General features: G+C 37.1%; 1 protein-coding gene across 3 annotated transcripts in view; it reads left to right on the top strand.

The window, feature by feature from the left end:
* Window positions 1-20799, top strand: part of OLA1 (Obg like ATPase 1) — a 90319-nt gene extending 69520 nt beyond the window's left edge. For all 3 annotated transcript variants that reach the window (XM_009088003.4, XM_050976884.1, XM_030241840.2), the window contains 4 exons: window positions 13282-13422; window positions 14112-14208; window positions 16278-16400; window positions 20279-20799. In XM_009088003.4, coding sequence (XP_009086251.1) covers window positions 13282-13422; window positions 14112-14208; window positions 16278-16400; window positions 20279-20380 — 463 coding nt within the window. In that variant the 3' untranslated portion in view covers window positions 20381-20799. The remainder of the gene's footprint in view (window positions 1-13281; window positions 13423-14111; window positions 14209-16277; window positions 16401-20278) is intronic.
* Window positions 20800-22451: the final 1652 nt, after the last annotated feature.

The raw sequence follows: 22451 nt of genomic DNA, 5'->3' as shown, positions 1-22451 counted from the left end.
TATTCCTCCTTTAGGAAGCAGTGACATCAGGCAGTGAACACAGGTAGCATCAATCTGACAGTCCTGCTGCTGCTGGTCAGCTGGCCAGCACTAGCCACGTTGAGTATGTGGGGGTTGTGGTCTTTCTGACTTCCTCCCAGTGAAGGCATTGGTTCTTACAAAAGGTGTAGGAACTTGATTTGTATGAAATTGAGACCTCTTTGTCCTCCTGTGCATTTCTGCATAGCATTTAAGTACTTCTGAATTCACAAAGTGTAGTGCTTCCTTGTAACTATATGGTAATCCCTAAATTACTGTAATCCCTCCTCTGCATTCAGTACAGAACCAGTTATTGTTGGTAGCTACACAGTATAATGACTTCCATAAATTAATTAAGGTGGTGATTTGTTGTGAATTTTTTTTTAAACAGTAGCTGATTGTTCTGCACTTAGTATTGGGAGGCAGTTCACAGAACCTTGCTGCTGCCTTGGGTTGAAAATGTTCTGCTAATTTCCAGCCGATGCTTTTCCATGGCCAGCTTATTTCATTGGTGGTTCAGGCAGCTTTGTCCTGTAGACTAAATAGTATCTTATTTAATTGGAGTTTACCTCCTTATTTAAAGCAGGCATTATCACTTTTCTCTCTGTGTCATTTCCATAAGGTTCACATCTCTCTGATAATCTTTGACCTGTTCTGAATTTGGCTGACCACAGCTGCACGTAGTGCTCCATATGCTTTCAGGAATACCTTGTGTGCAGATATAATGCATCCTGTTAAGCAAAGGGAAGCATTTCCAGTAGGATCTGTAGGTGATATTTGCCTTTTCCCTGTTGCATTGTCCTGGTGGCTTTGATTTGCTTTGAGGAGAACTAACCTAGTGTGATCTCCCTGTATTGAACATAAAATTTGTATGCAACTAATATTTGTCTCAAGGTCATTAATGTATTTAACATGATCAGTCCTAAATTTGATCCTGGTGAATTTTGATATAGTACCCTAAAAGATTAATTTGTTCTCCTGTTATCATATCCTGACTGTTGATGAGTTCTCAGTCTCTACAGATCCACTTTCCTTTCTTCTCCAGCTGAATGAGTAGTTTTACACACAGCACACTATCAAATAGATGCATTTCTCCTGCACAGAAAATCATATGTCATATCAATGAGAGAATAAATTTATCAGGACATGCTTTATTTTTTCCTTTAAACCAAATTACTTGTGTTTACCCAAGGTTATTTTCTGTCATCATTTCTTCTTTGATGGTGCCATTACTCAACCAAACTAAGACTAAAATTGCATTGTGTATGTTGATTAAGTGACTCTTTGGTGGAGAAATGCATAGACTACCATGTCCCAGAATAACTGCCCAATATGATATTTTAGTATTTTTCCTTTGGCTAGGTCTACTTTTAACCATCTGTTACTTACTGGGGCTCTTCCCTCTTGAGCAGATCTTTTCCAAATTTAAATTCCAGGCTGCTTCTGAAACAGAAGAAAACATGAGCATTAAAATATGAGCAGTGTTTTAATTGAAAACGTCACTGAAAAGTTCATTGTTACTGAAACATTTCTCAGATTGTGTGTGCTAGAAGAGTGCAGGTAATTGCTTGGAGCAAATAAACAGCATTTCTCATGAGAAGAAAGCATCTGGATGGAAGTTGAATAGTTCAGTGTCAGTAGTGCTTTGGATGTATGTTCTATTTTTGTCGTCACTCGCATAATTGGATGAAGTGTTTTCAATGCTGTTTTGGATAGCAAGAATGAATATACAGAAAGTAGAAATCATTATATAGAGGCTGTTAGAAGTCAGGATTTTTTATTGTTTTTTACTTGAGAGATGATTAATGTTTTATGTTTTTAATGAGTGCACATTTATTGTCAGAGTTTTCTTTTCCGTGTAACTGTAGATCAGATCACATTCCTTATAGTATATCCCATGCATGTTTGAACTACTTGGAAAAAGTGAGATGATGTGATGTTTAGCTCCAGAGAAACGTCAAAAACAATGCATTTATATGATATGAAAGATTTGCAAGTGCAAGCTAGCAATTGATAGTAATATTATAATTAGCTCTTTATAACAGCCTGTTTTTTATTCATGAACATTTTCATTTATGTTGACAACTATCATGTTTGCCACCACACATGGAGCCTTTTCTTTACTCAGGAGAGACTGAACATGGATTGGTATGTTTTTGGGCTTATGTTCTGACTTTATTGAAAAATGGTTTCTGGGCCAAGTCACAAAAGTAAAAGTAGCTGGCTTTTTAGGTTTGGCTTTTTGATCCTATTGTTAGTGCCAGTGGTTGTAAGCGTAAAGCATACCACAGCACTGTAACTTCAAGGTGGAGTTCTTCTCAGTGAAATTGGTTTTTTTTTATTATTATTGAAATTGCTGAGGGTGTTGAATGCTTCCTAATCCCATAACTGATACTAAAATGAAGCTAGGTAAGCTAACAGTTTTATAATAAATTTTAGTTTTGTACTTGCAATAAAAATGTTTTGTGTATACCCACCCACAGAATAAGATTATTTACTTCTGACAGAAATATACTTTGTCATTCCATTTACAGCCTTAAAAATCTATGTCTAGCAGATTCTTTAGTCTGTCAGATAAATGAAGCATGACACTGATCCAGATACTTATTCTGGCTTCTGAAAAAAATCAAAGTTACTGCTCCCCTAGGACAAGTATGCTTTGGTAGATGATTCAGACATGGTTAATTTTTTTTTCATTTCACCATAGTTTGGACAGGTAAACAGACTGTGTCTGTGGAATTGAACATGTCTGTGACAGCTTTTCAAATTAGTGAAGTACATTTCATACAAGGCATCTCTACACACTGTGAAAATCCTGAACTCATTTAGTGTTTTGCTCAGACATGGACACATTCATGTGACAGTACAGTGTATGCTGTTGGATTTATTACACATTGTTTCAGGGAAGTTCATCAGCTGGAGGCAAGACTGAGGCCCATCACATAATTTTATGTGAGTGTCTTAGGCATATAAGGTGAGGGTTAGTTTCTAAAGCAGCATATGAAATGAGGAGAGGGGAGATGCTTTAAGAAGAAAATGAGAAAGGGAGCCCTAATTTAAGTACTCTGAATTGCCCTCAGCAGAGCCTCCTACTTCTTTTACTGTATAGGGAGCAGAGCTAGATCAGGTATCTAAATCAGGGGTCTGAAAAAGCCTTGTATTCTTTGGGTTGCACTAGGTTGAGTATTAACCATTCAACTAAACACTTCTGTTGTTAGACTGAGAGTTTAGGGGATGTTCTTTCTCTGGATTAATGCCAAAGTTAATTTCTCTTTCATTGAGTAGCATATCCCAGCATAATAGAAAATTTGATCTTTTTTCCATCAAAAATCCAACAATTTAGCCCAGTGTTGCCAGCTTCTGTGGTTCTTTTTACTCATCTCATTAAAACTGTTTCTTGAAACATAGAATTGTAGTATTGTATGATTACAAAATGTGAGTAAGTAGTTGTTAATGGCCCAGGGGTGCAGGGGGAATAAGCAGGGTTTATTATTTTAAATCAAATATTCTTATTGTAGTAATATTTGACTCTTGCAATTTTAATACTTATGGTAATTTTTAGCAATTGATACAGGAAGAGAACATTCATGTGAATTCTTTGGTCTGGAGAGGCTCTGCAATAAAGATCACATAGGCTAATTCTGGAGAAGTGAGGAAGGCATTTCCCTCTATCTTTTGTGAGAAGGAGAGAGTATTTCAGTAAGAGAACTAGGAAGGAATATGCTAGCCCAGTACAGTTAGGTTTCATTAAATTGTTGTGTGACTTCAGTGAAAGCCAGAACTAACAATATCCTAGTCTGCATTTGTGTTACCCATTGCAGGATTTGAAATTAACAATAGAGAAATATGTTTCCAATTAGTCTCTATAGTGTCTTGTTTCAAGTATTGTTAGTATATGTTTATTTCCTTACATGGGATTTTTATATAGATCTTAATCTTTTTCTGGGAGTATGGCTTGGTATTTGCTTGCATGCACATAGCATATAAAATAATTAAAGAGTAAAATAAATTTTTAAATAATTAATGCTAAAATAATGAATAAATTTAAAATTATGTTGTCCATTGTGTATTTCATGTAAACTTTCTCTTGTTAAGGCATCACATCTTTGGGGTTTTTTTGGTCAATACTCTTTATTTATGAATGGCTCATAACTTTTTGAGTTTATATATTTGAGACTTAAATAGCATTGACATGAATTGTCTTGCTGTGTACAGGACTCTAAAGAATAGTTTTCCATGTGACATAAAGAAGTCCTGTCAAGAGACAAAATTTAAAATTATTATGCCGTAGCATAAGCCTGACTATGGAATAGGAACTCTTTCTACTAATCTGTAATAGTATGAATGAGTAATTGTTAAATTATTTTGTTATAATTTTCAAGATAACCATTCTAAATTATGCATTTTATAAATGATAGCAGAAAGAATGACAAGATGTGACTTTAAAAGCATCTTTCTGGTCCAAAGTATATGTGCTTAAGTAGGGCTTGTTGTGCCCATAACTAGGAAGTGTAATAGGCACAGTTTGTTGCAGTCTCTGTTGTTATGTGGGTTCATCAGTGGTTGAGTCTTGGTTGTTCTTGATCCTTGTGACAGCCATCTCTTTTTTGTCTTTTTAGTTCAGACAGAATTAGTGTTCTCAATTGGCAGACCAAGGAGAACTGGAGACTGTCAGCTTTTCATGTGCCAGCAGGTGCTACAGTGGCAGTGTAGTACCACTTGTTGTTTAAGTCATAATTTGATTTGAGTTGGTTGTGATACCAATTTATAATTGGTTTCACTCTCCTTAGTGGGGACCATAATTTGGGTAGAGGCATTACTATAGTCTTGGAAATTAGATCAGAAATGATTGTTTTGAAATTGGATTTCCAGATCTTTATTCTTCATAAGTGATGCTTCTTACAAATGTTTTACCTTGACTGAGCTTTTGTTAGATTATGTAAGCTGTATAATGTACTGAAAAATCTTCTTCCTGGGAGCTCTACATATATATATCTGCAGAAAAAGTCATCCTGGATTATTTTACTTCTTTGTCTTTCTACCATCTTGATGGTTTTTAATTCAAAGTTGTTGAAGCCCATGAACTTTATTTTTCTGTTAGGCATGCTTCTAGATACAGAAATTTTGAGTTCATTAACTACTGTCTGTAGTTGATTTACAGGTTCCTATTCTCTGGTATTACTTTTTTCACAGCTCTCACATCTTGCAAACCAAAAAAGTTTCATGTCAGTTAAGCCAAACCTTTATATGAAATACATTCAAAAAGTGGTTGATCATAGATACAAATTTGTAAGTGGGGTGTTGTGTCCTTCTGTGTTTTTATCATACCATTAAACATGCAATATCTCTGGGTCTCTAGACCAGGCAGGCTGAGAGCCCTCTGCTACTTCCATAGCATGTTAGTTTGTTAACAGAGCTTTATCTTGAGGGCATAATTTCCTTTGATAGGGATTTTGAGAATATTGCCTTGATTTTTTAAATTCTCTTGTCAACCAATGTTTTCTGCCTGGAAGAATCTATTTATAAGTGATCTCATATGGGATAATTTTTACTTAGGAGTCCTGCCATTTATAAGCATTCTTCAGTAATAAATAATGAAATTCCTGATTGAACTTGGCTCCATGGCATTGGTGGTTGGCTAACTTAAGACATCCTGTCCTTAGTAGTCTTCACCTGCTCCCACAGCACCCTTCACTTATATTGGCACAGCCAGTTCTAAGGATAAGTGGGAAAGTGAACTGGTCCATCTTAAAAGGCAATAGCTGGAGAGGGGAGCTATGAAAGAACAACATTCCCACTCCAAAAGCTGCTTTTTCACTGGATTATTTTTGTTGGTGAACAGCTTGAGTATGCCTACAGGGAGTGCTGTAGGGGCCCTGCTCCATGTGCTGCAGCTGCAAGTGTAACATCTGGATGGGTAAGGAATGAGATGAGAAGTTCATGTCCAGGTTCTAAAAATGTTTCTTTAAAATCTGGGATGCAACTTGAATAAAATAGTAGGTGCAATACTAGTCACCCCATCTAAGAAATGATTTTGCAGAATTATTGGTGTTCTAAGATAATGGCCTTGATAGAGATCAAGGCTTTGGAAGGACTTGCTTTGACACATGAGGCAGAGAACCTGGGATTGCTTACATTTCAAAGGAGAATGTTAAGGAGTTATAAACCCATCTATAATAAATGTCAAATGACAGTGTTGGTCAGGAACCTCTGTGATTCTTTTTTTGATACAGTGTAAGTTGAAATTACAATGAAGTTTAAAAATATGAAATCTGGATCTGGTAGAATGAGATGGCTTGATGTACCCATTCTGTTAAAAGATTCCTGTGATCATGGGATGTGTGGCAAGTCCCTAAAAGGTAAAGCATTTTAAGGGCTGTTCCACTTCTTGTTTCCATCAATCTGTGTTAGGAGATGGCAGTGATATCTAACATGTGAGGTGGGTTCTCCACGCTGACCTCTTGGAAGGTTCAGGTGGATGCAGTGACTAAATACTGGAGGTGAAATGGACATTGGACTATGGGAAGGTACTGAGGATCTGAAAGCATTCAGGATATGCAGGATAAATGCAGAGCTGAGTTCCTCAAGCTCTTGTCCCAAGGGGCTGAGAGGAGGCTTTTGGCCAGAGAGCAGCCCAGTGTGTGGAGGCAGTGCTTTTGTTCTGATCTGTTACTAGAAAGCATTTGCAGGTGAGGGCTGGGAAATGGCTTTTTGAAATTGAAGGATTGCTGTGTTTCATCTGGCCAGCTGGGAACAGGGAATAAAAAAATCAACTTATAAGCATCACTGGTGATTTAAGATGTGGTTGCTGAGATCTGTAACAGGTACTCCCAAACCTTCTGCAGATTTGTCATCTTCATAAAAAACTTGTCATGGTGAGGAAGAAGGTACCTTTTTACTCCTTAATGTTTTGCTGTTTAGTCCTGTTTAGTTTTTCTTCTTATGTAATGCAAGAAGAAAGGGATACTCAGAGAAAGGCAGAGCACAGTGCTCCAATACAGCAGAGTGACAACCACCTGTGCTAGAGTCATTATATCCATTTGTTATATCTTATATTTGTATATACATTTATTCTGTTGTTTTTACCATCCCATCCTCCATTAATTGTAGAAATTTGGAATGAAAGCTTGCTGAAGCTGTGGCTGTTTCTGATCTCTGTAAGGATACATATCCATATTATCCTCATCTGTGCACAGCCCAGAGAACAGTGGGACCTGGTCTCTGTGGATATGTGCACACTGCCAGAACAGAAGGGAAGGACATCACCTAGGCACTGTGTCATGCAGTACTGGTACTTAGGTAGATAGGGTCTTCCTCTCCCATCCTACCAAATTAACTAAACCTAGTTGTCCTCATAGTTTTGGAAGTGGCAGAAGAAACAATTCTTGCCTAACTCATCATTTTAGATAATTTGTGGTTTCATTTGGAAGCTCATAATGCATGAGATTTCAAAAGACAAAAGAAATGCACAAAGAGGAGAAAAGAAACAAGATATTTTTAAGTCAGTGATTTTTCTTTTAATTTCAAGAGAAATGTTGGAACAATTCAACTTCTTAATCCCCTAAAAGCAACCCAGTTATCTTCACAAATTCATGTTGACAGTTCATTACTTGTCTAGATTGTCAGATGAGTCCGATATTTTGTTTGTGGTAAATGTAATGGTCTTGCATATAGCAAAAAAATACACTGAATACTGGGATTTTTATTAAGCCTTTAAAGGTTTTGATGCCTCACAATATTCTCATAAACAAGATAGGAAATATTGGCTAGGTGGAAACTACTGGAAGTTGAATGCAAGACTGGTTGGAAGGTAATACACAGAGCATGGTTATCAGTGGTGGTACATTTTCCCAACAAAGAATATTGCATTATGAGATCTGCAGAAGCAGCTACTGGTTGAATACTGTTATGTATTTCCATTAATGAGCTGGATGATGAGCACTCGTGTTAAATCTTTGGATGACTCCCAATCTAGGAGATGTCCACATATGTGTAGGAAAAAATTAGAACTTAGGAGCATCTCAAGAAACAGAAGAAATCATTAGGAAAAAATAGCCACAGTGCAACTCCTGAGAAGGATTTTATACAGAAATAATTAACTATGCAAACATAGTATTAAGAATAGCTAGTCAGATGGGGTCAGGCAGTAAGTTATAACCTGAGCATGAGATAATGTTGCAGTGCTGTCAGAAAAAATCAAATGCTAGGCTGGGTTTAATAAACAGGAAAATCACCTGAAAAATGAGTTAATCCTCTAGCTATTTTTAATGTTTATAAGATACTATTATTGAAAGCTCTGAGAAGTGCATTGGGTACTGTGTGCTTTCAGAAACTTTTAGACCAATTGAAGAGAGTCCAAACAAAAAGGTCCAAAGTTAGAAGTAATATATGGCTTACAAGGAAAGCTCAAAAACTACCTAAATTTTTTAACATAGAAGTAGAGAGTGTATATTCTTGGTCCATAGCCTATAGGCTCAGTTTAACTAAAATAAAGGTGGCTTAGGCTCCACCTGTGGAAAACTTCAGCAATGGGGAGCAAGCACTAAACAGATTGAGTTTAGAAGCCTTTAAAAATCAGTATTGTGCAGAACTGCCAACAGGAAGAGCCTGTTGGAATTTCTAAGTCCTCTTGTTCTCATTCCTATCTGTGGATCTTTTTTTCAGTCTTATGTAAATTTTGATGATTTAGTTTGATCTTACCTATACATGTTTCTTTCCTTCTTGTCCTGCCTGATATTTTCTTTTTCTCTGCCAAGCTCTTTTGTTTCTGCCATTTTTCACCATAGTTCAGGTGTAGAACAGAAAAACAATTGTTTCTCTTCCATTAGTTAGATAGTTTTTTGGTACAAAAGCATACTTTCACAGATCACCTTTCTTCTCAAGGGTCAGTTTTTCAGATCATCTTGTCTTGCAGGTGTCCCCTGAGCTTAAGCTTTCTCTGCAGCTTCTCTCTTCCATCACTACTTCAGATTTCCATCTGAACTCTCTGTTCCCAGCTGGATCTCTCATGTGAAACTCTCTCAAATATTGATTTGTAGGTAATGTACCTTCTGCAACTTTTATACCTTTTTATTTTGGTTGGCTGCAGGTTTTGGTTTTTTCTGCCTCAGTAAGCATCACCATTTTAAAGTGAAGGCCCCCCCTTCTGTACAACTCCCATTTCTGGTGCTCTTTGCTTATTGGCCTTCTCAGTGAGCTCCATCATTTTTAAACCTTTCTCCAAGGTCTTTTGCATCCTGATTTAGTATCAGGAGTTTACTCTGGTAGTTGTTCTGATCCCTCTGCACTTGAAGTCACTGGCCCCTGTGGCTTACTGGATATGCTGCTGATATTCCTTATCCCTTTATCAAGCAACAGGCACAGTGTTAGGTGGAAATGAGCATCTGAATTCCTCTTTAGTGTTTTCCCTGATCAGAAATTTGAGTGCTGCCTTCACTTGCTAGTTGATGAGGTCTGGTTTTGCACTTGCCTTGGTTTTGTTCTTGTGTCAGGCTTTTACACAGTCATAATATGCTTTTCTGCTTGCCATCACAGAATGAATGGATGTCTTGCTGTCTCTTCAGTCTGTGTTTTTTCCCCCAGAAAGGTATTTTGTCTGTTTTCTGGCATCAATCAGGCTTCAATTGAGGAACCCTCTGTAGCTGCTGTTGGCACACTCCTCTCCACAGGGAAGGGAGGAACCAAGCTACCCCAGTCAGGAAAGTCTGTTGGATGTCACAGAAATCCCACTCTTATACTGTTTTCACTTAGTTTTTGGTTTACTTTGTTACGAAGGGTTTTCATCTTGAGCAGTTCCTCATTTCTTAAAGTAGTTTCAGCTGTTAATCATGGTCATTGGTGCTGTCAGTTCTACTTTTTGCTTTTTTACTTTTCATTTTGTTACATTTTAGGGTGCAGTGGGGTTTTTAAGTATTAAAAATCTTTAAGCATAAAATCTAATACTTTTCATTATTCATTTTCAAGTATAGCATGAAATAATGGAGAGACACTCTGGAATTTGCTTATCTTAACAAAGGCCCAAAATGAGTGTACTATTGCTGTCCTTTTACAGCCATACATCATTTTCTTTGTAAAAATTATGTGCTCAAATAAAACAGACTTTGACATTAATTGTTACCATTTGTTAAGACCATTTTGTTCTGCTTGGCACACTTGATTATCTGTAACAGGAAGGCAAACATGCACTGTTATTTTACTGATTATTAGTTAAACATTCTACTTTGGGAAAAACGTGAATTAGAAATAGATCAATATTTATATTTGAATGTTTACTTTTTGTGTATTTTCTTTATTTTGATCACATTTATGGGAATTCCTTGGTACTTTTTACTAATTCCCGTGACACTGAAAGTCACAAAATTAAAAGACTCGGGCAGAGAACCTGCCTGTACAGAGTGGGATGCACTACCTTATTCTTGTAGTGAGGCTGTAGCAGGTCTGATGTCAGTCACTTCAGAGACCTTTAGACCTCAGTGCTCATTTATTGGTAAAATGTACCAGCTTTGCTCCTGCATTATGAAGATCGTCTGTCAACACTTTGAGATATTCTCCTTTGTTATTAAGCTTGTGATGCTCTACACTGTCAGGTTTTTTGCCAATTATAGTTAAGGTACAATGGTGTATTCACTGGATCAAAGTCTCACACTGGCGGTAGAGGAATGATTTGTAAGTCTTTATTCATCTGAATCGTACAATAGAATACCTGAGGAATGCAAATAATCCCTCTAAGGACTCAATAGAAAAGCTGTTAAAATGACAGTCTAAGACTATTATTATTCTGAATTGGTGTTTTAGCCAAAGTAATTATTTCTTATCTTGTTGTTCCACAATAGTTCTTAGTTTATTAGTTATGATGACCATATTTACCAAACAGAATTTGAATCAGATTTTTGACATTACTTTCCTGCTCATTTCACTTTTTCAGGTTTACACGTTTCATTGCATCTTTCTTCTCTTGGCACATTATTTAGTTAGGCTGGAGACCAGTATTAGATAATTCCTTAAAAAAGGCATCTATAAAGGATGTACACATATGTGTTGAAGTATGCTTATGAGTTGTAGATTCATTTTGAGATATATTTTCTGTAAAATGTTGGCATTTAAAAGCTCTGAAATTCGGTACCAAATTTGTTAGCCAGAATGAATTAGTCAACTGGAAATGTTAGTTTTAGAAATGCTGTTAAATGTCACACAAATGCTGTTAAATGAAACACACCTTAATTGTGATTTTCAGTTCAGATGTTTCTGAAGGCAGTAGTGTTTCGGTATCAGTCCTGGATACCCAACTATGTTTTCACTGGGTAACTGGAGGCAAGAAAAGATTAGTGTAATGAGGATTGAAAAACACTGACAAGGTATTTACATAAGTAAATGATAGAAGACCAGCCTTATATAACAAATGTGTGAAAACTGTTGAGTGAACTTCTATATTCTTTGTACCATCTAAAACCCTACTCAGTCGGCCATGCACTTAATCTCATAATAGCTCTGATCCCCTGCTATTTTCTCTGACAAATGTGTGTTGATGAACTTGTGGTTGAGTTCATTTTTTTCTGAAGTGACATTTGCATTGATTATTTAAAGGTTTGCCGGCCACAGTTTCAAAGCACTTTAGTATAATAGCAGCTAAAACCTTAGTCTAAATCTTACAGATTAGCAGGACTAAGAAAAAGAACCCAGCAAGCATAAAGCCCTGTGCTGTATGGTGGGTGCCTCAGGTCTGAAACATTGCTGGCACCCAAAGTGCTGTGTTTTATGATTTGATTATTCATGTACAGGAATTATTCCCATGGCTCCTGTGTTTGCTTGCTGAGCATAGAGCTGTCATTCTTACCATTCATTCATGTTTAGAAATAGTGTCCTTCCTATTACCAGTAGTGGACTCCTCCCAGGTAATTTATAAATGTCTCCCTTAAACTTACAATAAATACTTGCAGTCATGAATCTGATGCTTGCGTTTAAAGATTTTTTAAACAACATTTACTGCTCTAAAGTTTTCACAGAATCACAGAATATTTTGAGTTGGATGGGACTTAAAAGGATCATTGAGTCCAGCTCCTGACCCTGCACAAAAGGGCCTGAGAGCATTGTCCATCTGGGTGAAGAAACTTTTTCGAACACCCGACCTAAACCTCCCCTGACACGACTTCAGGCCATTCCCTCGGGTCCTGTCCCTGGTCACCAAGAGAAGAGATCAGTGCTGCCCCTCCTCTTCCCCTCACAGGAAGCTGTAGCTGCAGTGAGGTCTCCCCTCAGTCTCCTCCAGGCTGAACAGACCAACTGCACTCAGCTGCTCCTCACACAGCTCCTCTTTAAGGCCCTTCACTATCTCTGTTGCTCTCCTTTGGACACTCTCAAAGAGATTTACAACCTTCTTACATTGTGGCACCAAAAACTTCCCCCAGAACTGGAGGTGAGGCTGCCCCAAAGCAGAGTGGGATAATCACATCCCTTGCCTGGCTGGCGATGCTGTGCCTGATGTACCCTGGGACAGGGTTATTCACTTTAGTGGGGTAATTAACATTCAAAAACTAACAGCCTAAGTTTTTAGCTCTAAATGTGTTGTTTCATTCAATTAAAAGAAATTATGCACAGCAAGCTATTGTAAATGCTGCCAGGTATTGAAGATGAATAGGAAATTTTTTTCTTTATTTGAAAATAATCGCTGTATAGTAGCCAGAAGCTTTGTCCTGGGACAACAGTAGAAGGGTGGGAAAAACCAGTAGAAACATGGAACTGTGTTGATCAGCCATGGCATACTCCAGGATCAATATGCAGAAAAAGCACGTGCAGCTTGCTATATAGGTGTGTAGTGTTCTTTCCTATCTGCCAGTATCAGCAGTCTTAGCTACTGAGATGCCTTTTTTTTTAATTTAAAAAAACTCAGGAAAAACTGAAGGCCCTCAGTTTTACCACATTTGATAAACATAATTCTTGAAAGTGCATTTTTCTCTCAGAAAGTCTTATTCACTTTTTAGATTGCAAGTATTTAACCTCTACCAAACTCCTAGTTATTGTCCCAAATTATGCCTATTTCTGTAGATTAAATGCCAAACAGAAACCAGGAAACAGTGAAATGTTAATGGAGTACACCTGAAGCAATTGCTGCCTGTTAATGCCTTGACCTTGGAAAGCAATACACAAAAAGATGGCATCATAAATCCGTGCAATTCTTATGAATATGTATGTGCTACTTGATAATAATGAATGTGGTACAGCCATGCATGCACTACAAGATAATGTTGTGCCCTTTGTTGTCTACAGGTTGATAAAAATTAAAGAGTGGGTGGACAAGCACGACCCGGGAGCTTTGGTCATTCCTTTTAGTGGGGCCTTGGAACTCAAGTTGCAAGATATGAGTGCTGAGGAGAAACAGAAGTATCTGGAAGAGAACATGACACAAAGGTTAATTAGCATTCATTTTCCCTACACTTTATTATCAACTATTTCCTTGCAGTAATTTAATTGCTTGCGCTGATAGAATAATAAATGACAGAGTAATTACCATTATAAAGAGAGAATCTTCTCCTTTCTTTACCATGAGACAGAGTGAAAAGATTTATTTTAAATTAAGTTTTTAACTGTCATCTGTCATCTCTGTACAGTGTTTTAATTATAACATAGGTATTAGTTATGTATATTTTTGAGAAGGAATGATCACCAAAACTGTTTCGTCATCTATGAGGAATAGGACAGTGGAGAAAATTTTGCCATAATTTACTGAGGAACTGTAATAAATTGTTTCAATATTGAATTTCAGTCAAACAGATAGACTTTCATGACCTGGAGTCCTGAAAATTGCACGAGACAAGATGCTGCCTGATAGGGTGATTTATATTTATCCCGTGTTTCTGTAGGTTGCCAAATAAACAAATCAAAATACTTATCTTTATGATTTTTCAGTAAAAGAGTAGTTCTTTTGAGGAGAGTTCAAAGTAAAAGGCTACTGCAATTATTGCTCTGTTTAAAAGTAGACCTGATATCTTCAAAATATGTGATGTCTTTCCACATAAATTGATTACTTGGCGCATTTAGCTGTTTTATGTGTATGTGCTGAATGAATTGGATTCCTTCCCCCCTTTTTTTTTTTTCAGTGCTTTAGCAAAGATCATTAAGGCTGGATATGCAGCACTCCAACTAGAATACTTTTTCACTGCAGGCCCAGATGAAGTGCGTGCATGGACCATCAGGGTAAGATTCATACTTATTCATCAGCTCTATCCAGTTCCACACTATTGAATTCAGATTGATATCACTGACTTTGAAGTTTGTCATGGTGGCGGTTAGCTAGTCATTACAGATGAGGTTTTTGTCCAGGATAACTTTAATTATTTGTGAGCTGCTGAACAGTGAAAGTGGAGCTGCATTGATTGAGGCAGGTAACAATTGATTCTGCCTATTACATAGTCTGAATTTCTTCATCCTGTAGAATCTGTCTACCCTCCTCCTGTGGTCAGAGATAAGACGTACCAGTATTGTGCTTGCTTAATCTGTGTGACTGGGTTTGTCTGCAGTGAAATTGATGTTGCTTTTCATTTTGTATTCACTAAGTTTGTTTGGGTTGCGGATGGTTCATTCCTCCTGTGCTTTGCTGGGATTACATTTTAGCAATAAAAGCAATATAACGTCATTATATTCCTCGTGGATACACAGTTGGGCTCCAAATCCTAAAATCAGTGCGCAGTAATTCAGGTCTTTTACTGACTTTAGTATTTAGACCTAGTTTATTTTGGTAGTTTTATGTGTTTATCTGGCAACTTATGTAATGTCTAAAACAATATTGTGTATTTTAAATATTGATGTAGAATGGTTATAGCCATGGACATCAACTGATTTATTAGATTTATTCCCAGAGGACAGTAAGAGCTGAGCTGTAGTGGTTTGCCTTTGAATGTAAATACGTTGCAATATAAAGATCAATATAGAAAAAAAATTTTGAAATGTGTACACTTGCAAACTCTTAAAAATTACAACGATGTCAACTTTTTGAGGCACAGTTCAGTCTTTGAGCTGGTATTTTTTGCATCAGTGTATTTAGGGCTGTGCAATGAGTTTCAGTGCTGTATTTAATTTCATTCATTGGAATTAATTTGTTTTCATTAATCAACATAATTTCCTGTAAATTTATATTTTTAATGGTACTGCTACAGATGTTTGTGTATGTGTTTTAGCACATTAAACTTATTTTCTTAAAAGCATGTGTGGGGTTTTTTAGCTTTTTTTTCTCACCTCTCTTTACATGATAACTGCTTGCTAAAGTCCCTAAAACAGCTACCAAAATAATATAAAAGCAGGTTTTTGTTCTGATTCTTGCCACAGTTTTTAAAAGCATATTGTGAAATTCCACTTTTTTCAGTAGAAGTGCTTTCTCTTTATTAGAGAATTTGAAAGCTGGTTTATCTTAAGACTGATTGTGAGTATCTTTGATTTAATGTGCAAAGATACTTAGTCAGGTAAGCATCAGTGAGTAGCCATATTAACCCAATACATCTTTTATTGTAAAAACTGTGCTTTACAGTGTCAGACTCCTTAGCACTTTAACATGCTTTATTAAGCAGCCTTTGGGTCACCATTATTGCTCAAATTTCTCTCCATGGTTGTGTGTGCACAGAATGTATGTCCTTGTAATTTAAAGCATGCAGCTATAATGCATTCTCCTCTATTGCATAAACTTAAATTATCGTATAGTTGTCGGCAATTTTTTTTTTTTTAGTGATTCATTGTTGATGTTTTGGTAAGAATACTCAGTTTGTTCTATGTCAAACTTAGTAAAAATTATTCTGAAAGAAAAATAAGCTAATGTGTATGGCTTGACATCCATACGTCATTTCTCATTGTGAATGTTGTTCACCATGAATGTTATTTTTAATTGAAATTATTTGGATGCAAGTGAAACTCTTGAGTAATTCAGATTTTAGAGTTATTTAAAAATCTTTATCTTTCTCGCTTTCTGTGTAGAAAGCTAGGGGTTGAAGTGAATCTCACAACAAAACACAGTCATAGCTTCTAAAATCAATACTGCTGTTGATAGCTGTTAGGAAAAACAAAGCTGCTGCTCTTTAATGTCGGTTGGTTTATCTGTGACCAAGGCTCTCTCTGTGCCCCAGTACTGAGGATCGCCCAGCTGCATGTGTGGCATTTTAGCTGATACGAAACAAAGTTTCAGCAGAACCTTAAAGCATATAAAAAAGGAGAAACCTCTTTCCTGCAATCAATCTTCTTAAATGCAATTAATTTTCTTCTTGTCTTTCATTTGACAGAAAGGGACGAAGGCTCCTCAGGCAGCAGGGAAGATTCACACAGATTTTGAAAAGGGATTCATTATGGCTGAAGTAATGAAATATGAAGATTTTAAAGAAGGAGGTTCAGAGGCTGCTGTCAAGGTGAGCTCCCCACTTTTTCACTCCAAATGTTCCGTTCTTCCATTTCAAATCTGAATTTTCACTGGGAAAAAAGTTCTTAATGCTAAGTGAATCTTCAGTCACTTCTAGCAATAGTCCAAAATCCATTTTCATCTTTTACTTAAGAAAGAGTTCAAATGCACCAACTTACTGGACAGGAATGCAACTATTTCAGTACCCAAGATATAACAGTGCATGGACTACATGTCAGCACTAAGACTAAATGTCATGCTAATGTGTTGGGGTGTTTTTTCTCTCTGTTCACATATTTGTGTTCAGAATTTAATAAGCTTTAAAACTGACTTGTTTTTGAAAAATCAGGTTTTTAAGATGCAAGAGATTTTTTGAATCACTTCTAAAGGGAAACATGAAACAGAAAAATCTGTTTCTTCTAAAAATGTGTCATCTTGTTTTGAAGAGAGGTACTAAAAATGTCAGATGCAAATGGTTAAGAAAATATTATATTATAAAATGGTACCCTTTTTTCAGGATTAGTGGGTTCTACTTCAAGGCTCTGATAAGAATAATTAGGATCTTAAGATTTACCATTTCAGTATTTTATTCAATTGCCCTTGGATGTCTTAATCAAAAATGCCATACTTTGCTTTGGTCGTTCAGGGAGGCTACTAGTGCTGAATAGACAGTAAAGGTATTTAATGGAAAACTTTTCTGCTTGAACTTGCTCTTCTTTGTGGTGACACTTGTGTTGTGAAGAGTTTCATCTGCTTTTTCAACACTAGAGGGCAGAGACTGCTCGGGTGCCCAAAGTTGTGCCCTTTTAGAGCTGACAAATTATATCTGATTTGACGTTATTAAGTATGAAATGAACTTGTACTTGGCAAAAAATGTCATAACGAAAGCTGTTCTTCTCTGCGTTGCTAATGCGTTATTTCCTTCTTCTTTCTAAGCAGAAAAACTTACCTTTATTTCATATACATTTGATTTCTCGATTGGCACTTCTGACATTTTCTTAAGATTTGTATTTTATGAAATTGCAATTACAAAGCACATTAGTTTGATTTACTCAATCTCAGTATTTGAAGGTTTCTACACACAATAATGTGTTAAAGAATTTAAAAGGTTCGGCTTTATTGTTTGCTATTTGATAGCTTGAAAGGTATGCAAAACTATGATTTCAAATTCAGCCTATTCTCAGTGGTATCACTAAGGAAGATCATACTGAGCAGCGGGACTTTAATAGGTTTGTTTGAACCCCAGGAAGTGAGGGGAAAAAATCCCATATAATTGGTTCGTTGCGGCATGTGAACTGCTTTATGAAAAGGGAAGTAGAGTTGTAGTTGTAAAGGGAAGCCACAGCTATAAATAAATCTAATATTCTGCAGTCAGAAACCACTTTACGTAACAGATTCAAATTTTGGCACCATCAGTTTTTGATGCTCAAATATGAGTGTTTTCCCTGAGAGGCTGCATCAGTTAAAATCTAATAAATTAATCAGTATTTTGCTTGTATATTTTTATTTGGTTTTCACAATGTGAGATTCTAAAAATGAAAGTTCCATGCTCGAATCATATTTAATGATTAAATTTTTATTGTTATGACATAGATGTAAAACAAGCAGATTTGCATTTGTTACTCAGTTTTAAAGTCAAGGTTGGGGAAAAAAACCCTTGTTCTTACAATAAAGTGTCATATTCCTCTGGTCTTTTCTAATTTGCATTTAATACAATGTTTCATGCCATAGACAATGCTAATTGCTTTTATATTGCTGGTAAATTTCAAAATTAAATTTAGGTGCTTGTAGGAGTCATCTTAAATAACAGTGGTAATGGGAGTTGCTTGCATTGTATGTTATCAAGTTGATCGATTTTTAAGTTTGATTTTGTGTGTGTTTAACACCAGTACAGCATAACTAATTTAGTGCCAGTGCTGTGAACTATACACTGAATAGCTCTGTGTGGGCTTTGTAGTCTACAGGGATATCACATTATTAGCAATCATATCTGCTTAGGCAAAGCTGGCTTCTACAGATGGCTGCTTTCAAGTGCAAATGAACTGGTTAGACGTGTCTTGTTTAATACATACTCAAGATTCACAAATGGGTATTGATTTTTTCAACCAGTGTTTCTGATAGCAATGGAAATGGATTAAATGGTCTCTAGAGAATTTAAAGGAACACTGTCACTTTTAATTAACTGTAAACTGGTAACAAAAATACATAAACTTACATTAGTGTATCAAAATGTATTTAATTAAAGAAGTCTATGCCACACTGATAGTGTGCACTACTGTACTAAAAAAATATGTTGTATTACTTTGTGGAGGACAGTTTTTTTCTACAAATATTTGTGAGTAATAAATGTATTCAACTGTAAAATGTTTCTGTACCTGTGCCTGCAGCTTATGTTTTCTGATGATTTTTACAGCACTGTTTTATTAGTATTTATGCCATGAATTTGTCTAATTACTCTTGACTTCAGGTGTTCTTAGCACGTTCAAAGGAAAGAACTTGAAACCTTTTACAGTCTAAACAGATTTCCAGGGGAAAGAAATAGGAAAACATTTGCAAAGTACTATTTCTTATGTATCAATAATGTCATGTGGGTAAGGTCAATTACTGTTTCAGTATATATTTATTGTCAGGGCTATCTTAACCGCTGTTTTCCATAGGTAAGCATCCCTGGGAACCACATTAAAATAAGGTATGGTGGCAACAAAGTTACCGAGCCTCTAAATTTCTAGGCAGCGATATGGGGAAATGGGCTGCTTTACAGAGCAGGTTTTGTGAAAGAAAGGTGTCTGAGTTAACTGTGTACCATTAATCTGATCTGTTCTACAGCAACTAAGGTCATTAGTTAACAGCTTTCCTGTAATGGGATCTTAGCATGCCACCACTGTGATAGTGTCATTGAGAATAATGGCACAGTGAGGTCTTGCATGGAAGCACTTTCTCCTGCAAGAGAAAACTTCAAAACAGGAATGGTTATTGAACTAAAGCAGAAGCTCTCAACTTTTCCATATTGTAGACACTTTTCAAGATAAATGCTTCTGCAGACCACCTCCCGCCCAGCCTGTCAGGCCTAATGCCACAGCCTCTCTAATACTGGGTTTAATTACGATGAGATAACAGTAGAAAAATAGAATAATAAATTGTAATGCAGAAAGTACTGATATTTAATAGATTCCTTGCCTATTTTCTGCTCTCCTCAAGTACAGCATTTTAATAACGAACTTTCTTTTCATGTCTTTGGTCCATATGCCTTTTCCTCTATCCTGGTTTCACAGCCTATCTGCTCTGCTGTCTGTCCTTCTGAAGCAAATGCCTTCTAAAGGAAATTTCTTACAGAAGAGCTAAGCCTGCATTTTGTGCTCCTCAGCCCTTCATTGTGTGGGTGCCAGCAGACAAGAGAGCCCCGCTGGCAGCCCGAGCCAGGCACAGCTGTGGCCTTTGCAGGGTGTCCCCATGGTCAGTGGGGACAGCACCCCTGTATCTGGCGGCTTGGGGCACGGGAGCCGTGGCACGTACCCGCTGGCCGCCCTTTCCATTCCTGCCACCAGTGTTTGCCATCTGCAGGGCTTTCAGGTGAAGGAAAAGAAAGCCAAATAGAAAAAAGAAAAAAAGGAACTGTTTTAGTGTCCTTTATCTTGCCAGGCTCTACCACTATATAATGCAGGTGCATTTTAGCACTACAGATCCTGTGGAGGCTAAATTACTTTTATATTTATTTTATATATATGTCAAACCAAGTGATGTCAAACTGAGTAGTATTGTGACTGTCAAACTCTGAAGCTGAAGTATTACCATCTCTTAACCAAAATGTATTTAAATAATTGCCATTTGAAAATACTATAAAATGTCTAATGAAGTAACTGATTTTCCTTTTGTCTGTTCTATTTACAGGCTGCTGGAAAATACAGACAACAAGGCAGAAATTACATAGTGGAGGATGGAGATATTATCTTCTTTAAATTTAATACACCTCAACAACCCAAGAAGAAATGAATACCAGATTGTTCGCTCAGAAATGAACTGTGCTGCTTCAAAAAGCATATGAATTTTTATTTGGAATTGGAATATCTGGAAACAAAAAGCATACAGTTTCTACCTAGGGAACCTCCCTTCCCCCCAGTGAAATTATTCTTGTTTGTTTTGAATTAAAATATGGCACCTCCAGCAAACATGCAAGTTCACTAAATGTGAACAGCTTTGCATTTCAAACGATTAAGACCCTACTCCAAATTGTAGAAGCTTTTCGGGAACCATATTACTCTCATGATACTTCATTAATCTCCATCATGTATGCCAAGCCTGACACGTTTGACAGTGAGGACAATGTGGCTTGCTCCTTTTTGAATCTACAGATAATGCATGTTTTACAGTACTCCAGATGTCTACACTCAATAAAACATTTGACAAAACCAGCCTTGGTGTGTTTGGGGATGTCTGTATTGACTGACTGTGGTGTGCTGAATGCGATACGGCACCTGGTGGATGCTGATTACAGAATTTTAAGACGTGTATGATACAGTAACTGGCAGTGTGGGGCAGCTGCAATTGTATCTTGAAAGTGAGTCTTTCATTGGAATCAGAAGATTAGGATGCCAATGATTTGTCTCAAAAAAGTTAATGAATTTGTAGATGGACATTCACTGAAAGATGATACTAAGGATAATAATGATGGCAGCATAAATTATTTTTACTAGAGAGAGGAAATACATGTAGAAAAATCATGATATCTATGAGACTGGAGCTTTTTCATTCAAATAATTTTGAAAAAGTATTTTGCTCTTGCCTTGAAATTAATAAATCAGGCTGGAGCTGTAGTTCTGATGTTGTGCATTGTCCTCTCAGGCCAGACCACACACGGATAGTGCTGTGAAGGAAGAGGTCACACTGTGCTGGATAGGTAAGTTGTTCTGCTGAAATGAGGTTGCAGCTGGGAGTGCCTTTTTGCCTCTTTACTTTTTAACCATGAAGGAGAGCTGGTCACTCTGGGTAACAGAAAAATAAGGTGTTGGCAAAATAAAACCAAGTTTGTTCTTTCAGTGTGAGGTGCAGAGCTGCCCTTTCTCACAGTCTGTTGAGTGTGTTTAAAACAGCCTGGCTTTGACTGAGTGCCCCTGTGCTGGGGGTTTCGGCTACAGGTTCCGTGGGGTCGAGGCTGGGAGAGATGGTCTTGTTATCTGTGTTTGGTTGGTGTGCCAGGCCTCTTGTGTACTGGTGATAAATTCCCTAGCTGGGAACTTTGAAAAGGCAGCTTGCCACCAGCTCACCTCCCACTGTGTGCAGCGCCCTGGGAGTGCTGGCCACATCCTGCTGGAGACATTCCCTGGAGATGCCACCTTTGAGCCTCACTGCTCCTTTCTGGGAGAGTGAGACATGCTTCAGCCACGAGCCTTGTTGTTGGCAGCATGCCTTTAATTGCACCAAAGAGAAAGAGAAAGGTGACATCAACATGTAGTTGTTGATTTTGTTTTAAAGAGCATCTCCTGTTTTCATGGTGGCAGAAGCAGGGACACTATTGTAGAGCAGAGAAATTAGGGCTTCAGATGTTGTGGAATCCTGAAATTCTCTTTTGTATCATCTCCCTGGTACAGCTAGTATTTGTTCCTGGTGTTATTTTGATGCTACGTAATTGAGAAAAGATTAGGACCGCCAAATCTTGCATTAGAAGTCAAACCCTATAGAAAACAGAGCCTACCTGTTTCTCTTGGAAGTCAGCAAGTTGCTTGTACCAGAGAAGGGCTCATGCTGGGTTTTAGACAAAATGAAAGGTGAGTGAGAAGTGGAGTATGTGTGCTGCTGAAAGAGAAGTAACCTCTTCACTGCACTAATACCCACTGAAACGTGTTCTCTTGTCCTGGCTGAAATTTGTTCTGGCTTCCAAAGTAACCCCATGGTCCTGAATTGTTTCTATTTCTTTGTGTATACTTCATAATACCTCCCTGTTCTAAAAATGAAAATAATTAAAAATCAAACTAAGTTGATTGTGGTAGACAGAGTTCTTTGAAGCTACTACAATATCCTGAATATAGAAAATGAACTTAAAATGTTTACCACAATTAAAAAAAAT

Source organism: Serinus canaria, chromosome 7 (genome assembly GCF_022539315.1).
Source record: "Serinus canaria isolate serCan28SL12 chromosome 7, serCan2020, whole genome shotgun sequence".
Lineage (NCBI taxonomy): Eukaryota > Metazoa > Chordata > Aves > Passeriformes > Fringillidae > Serinus > Serinus canaria.
This window is presented reverse-complemented; position numbering and strand designations above follow the sequence as displayed.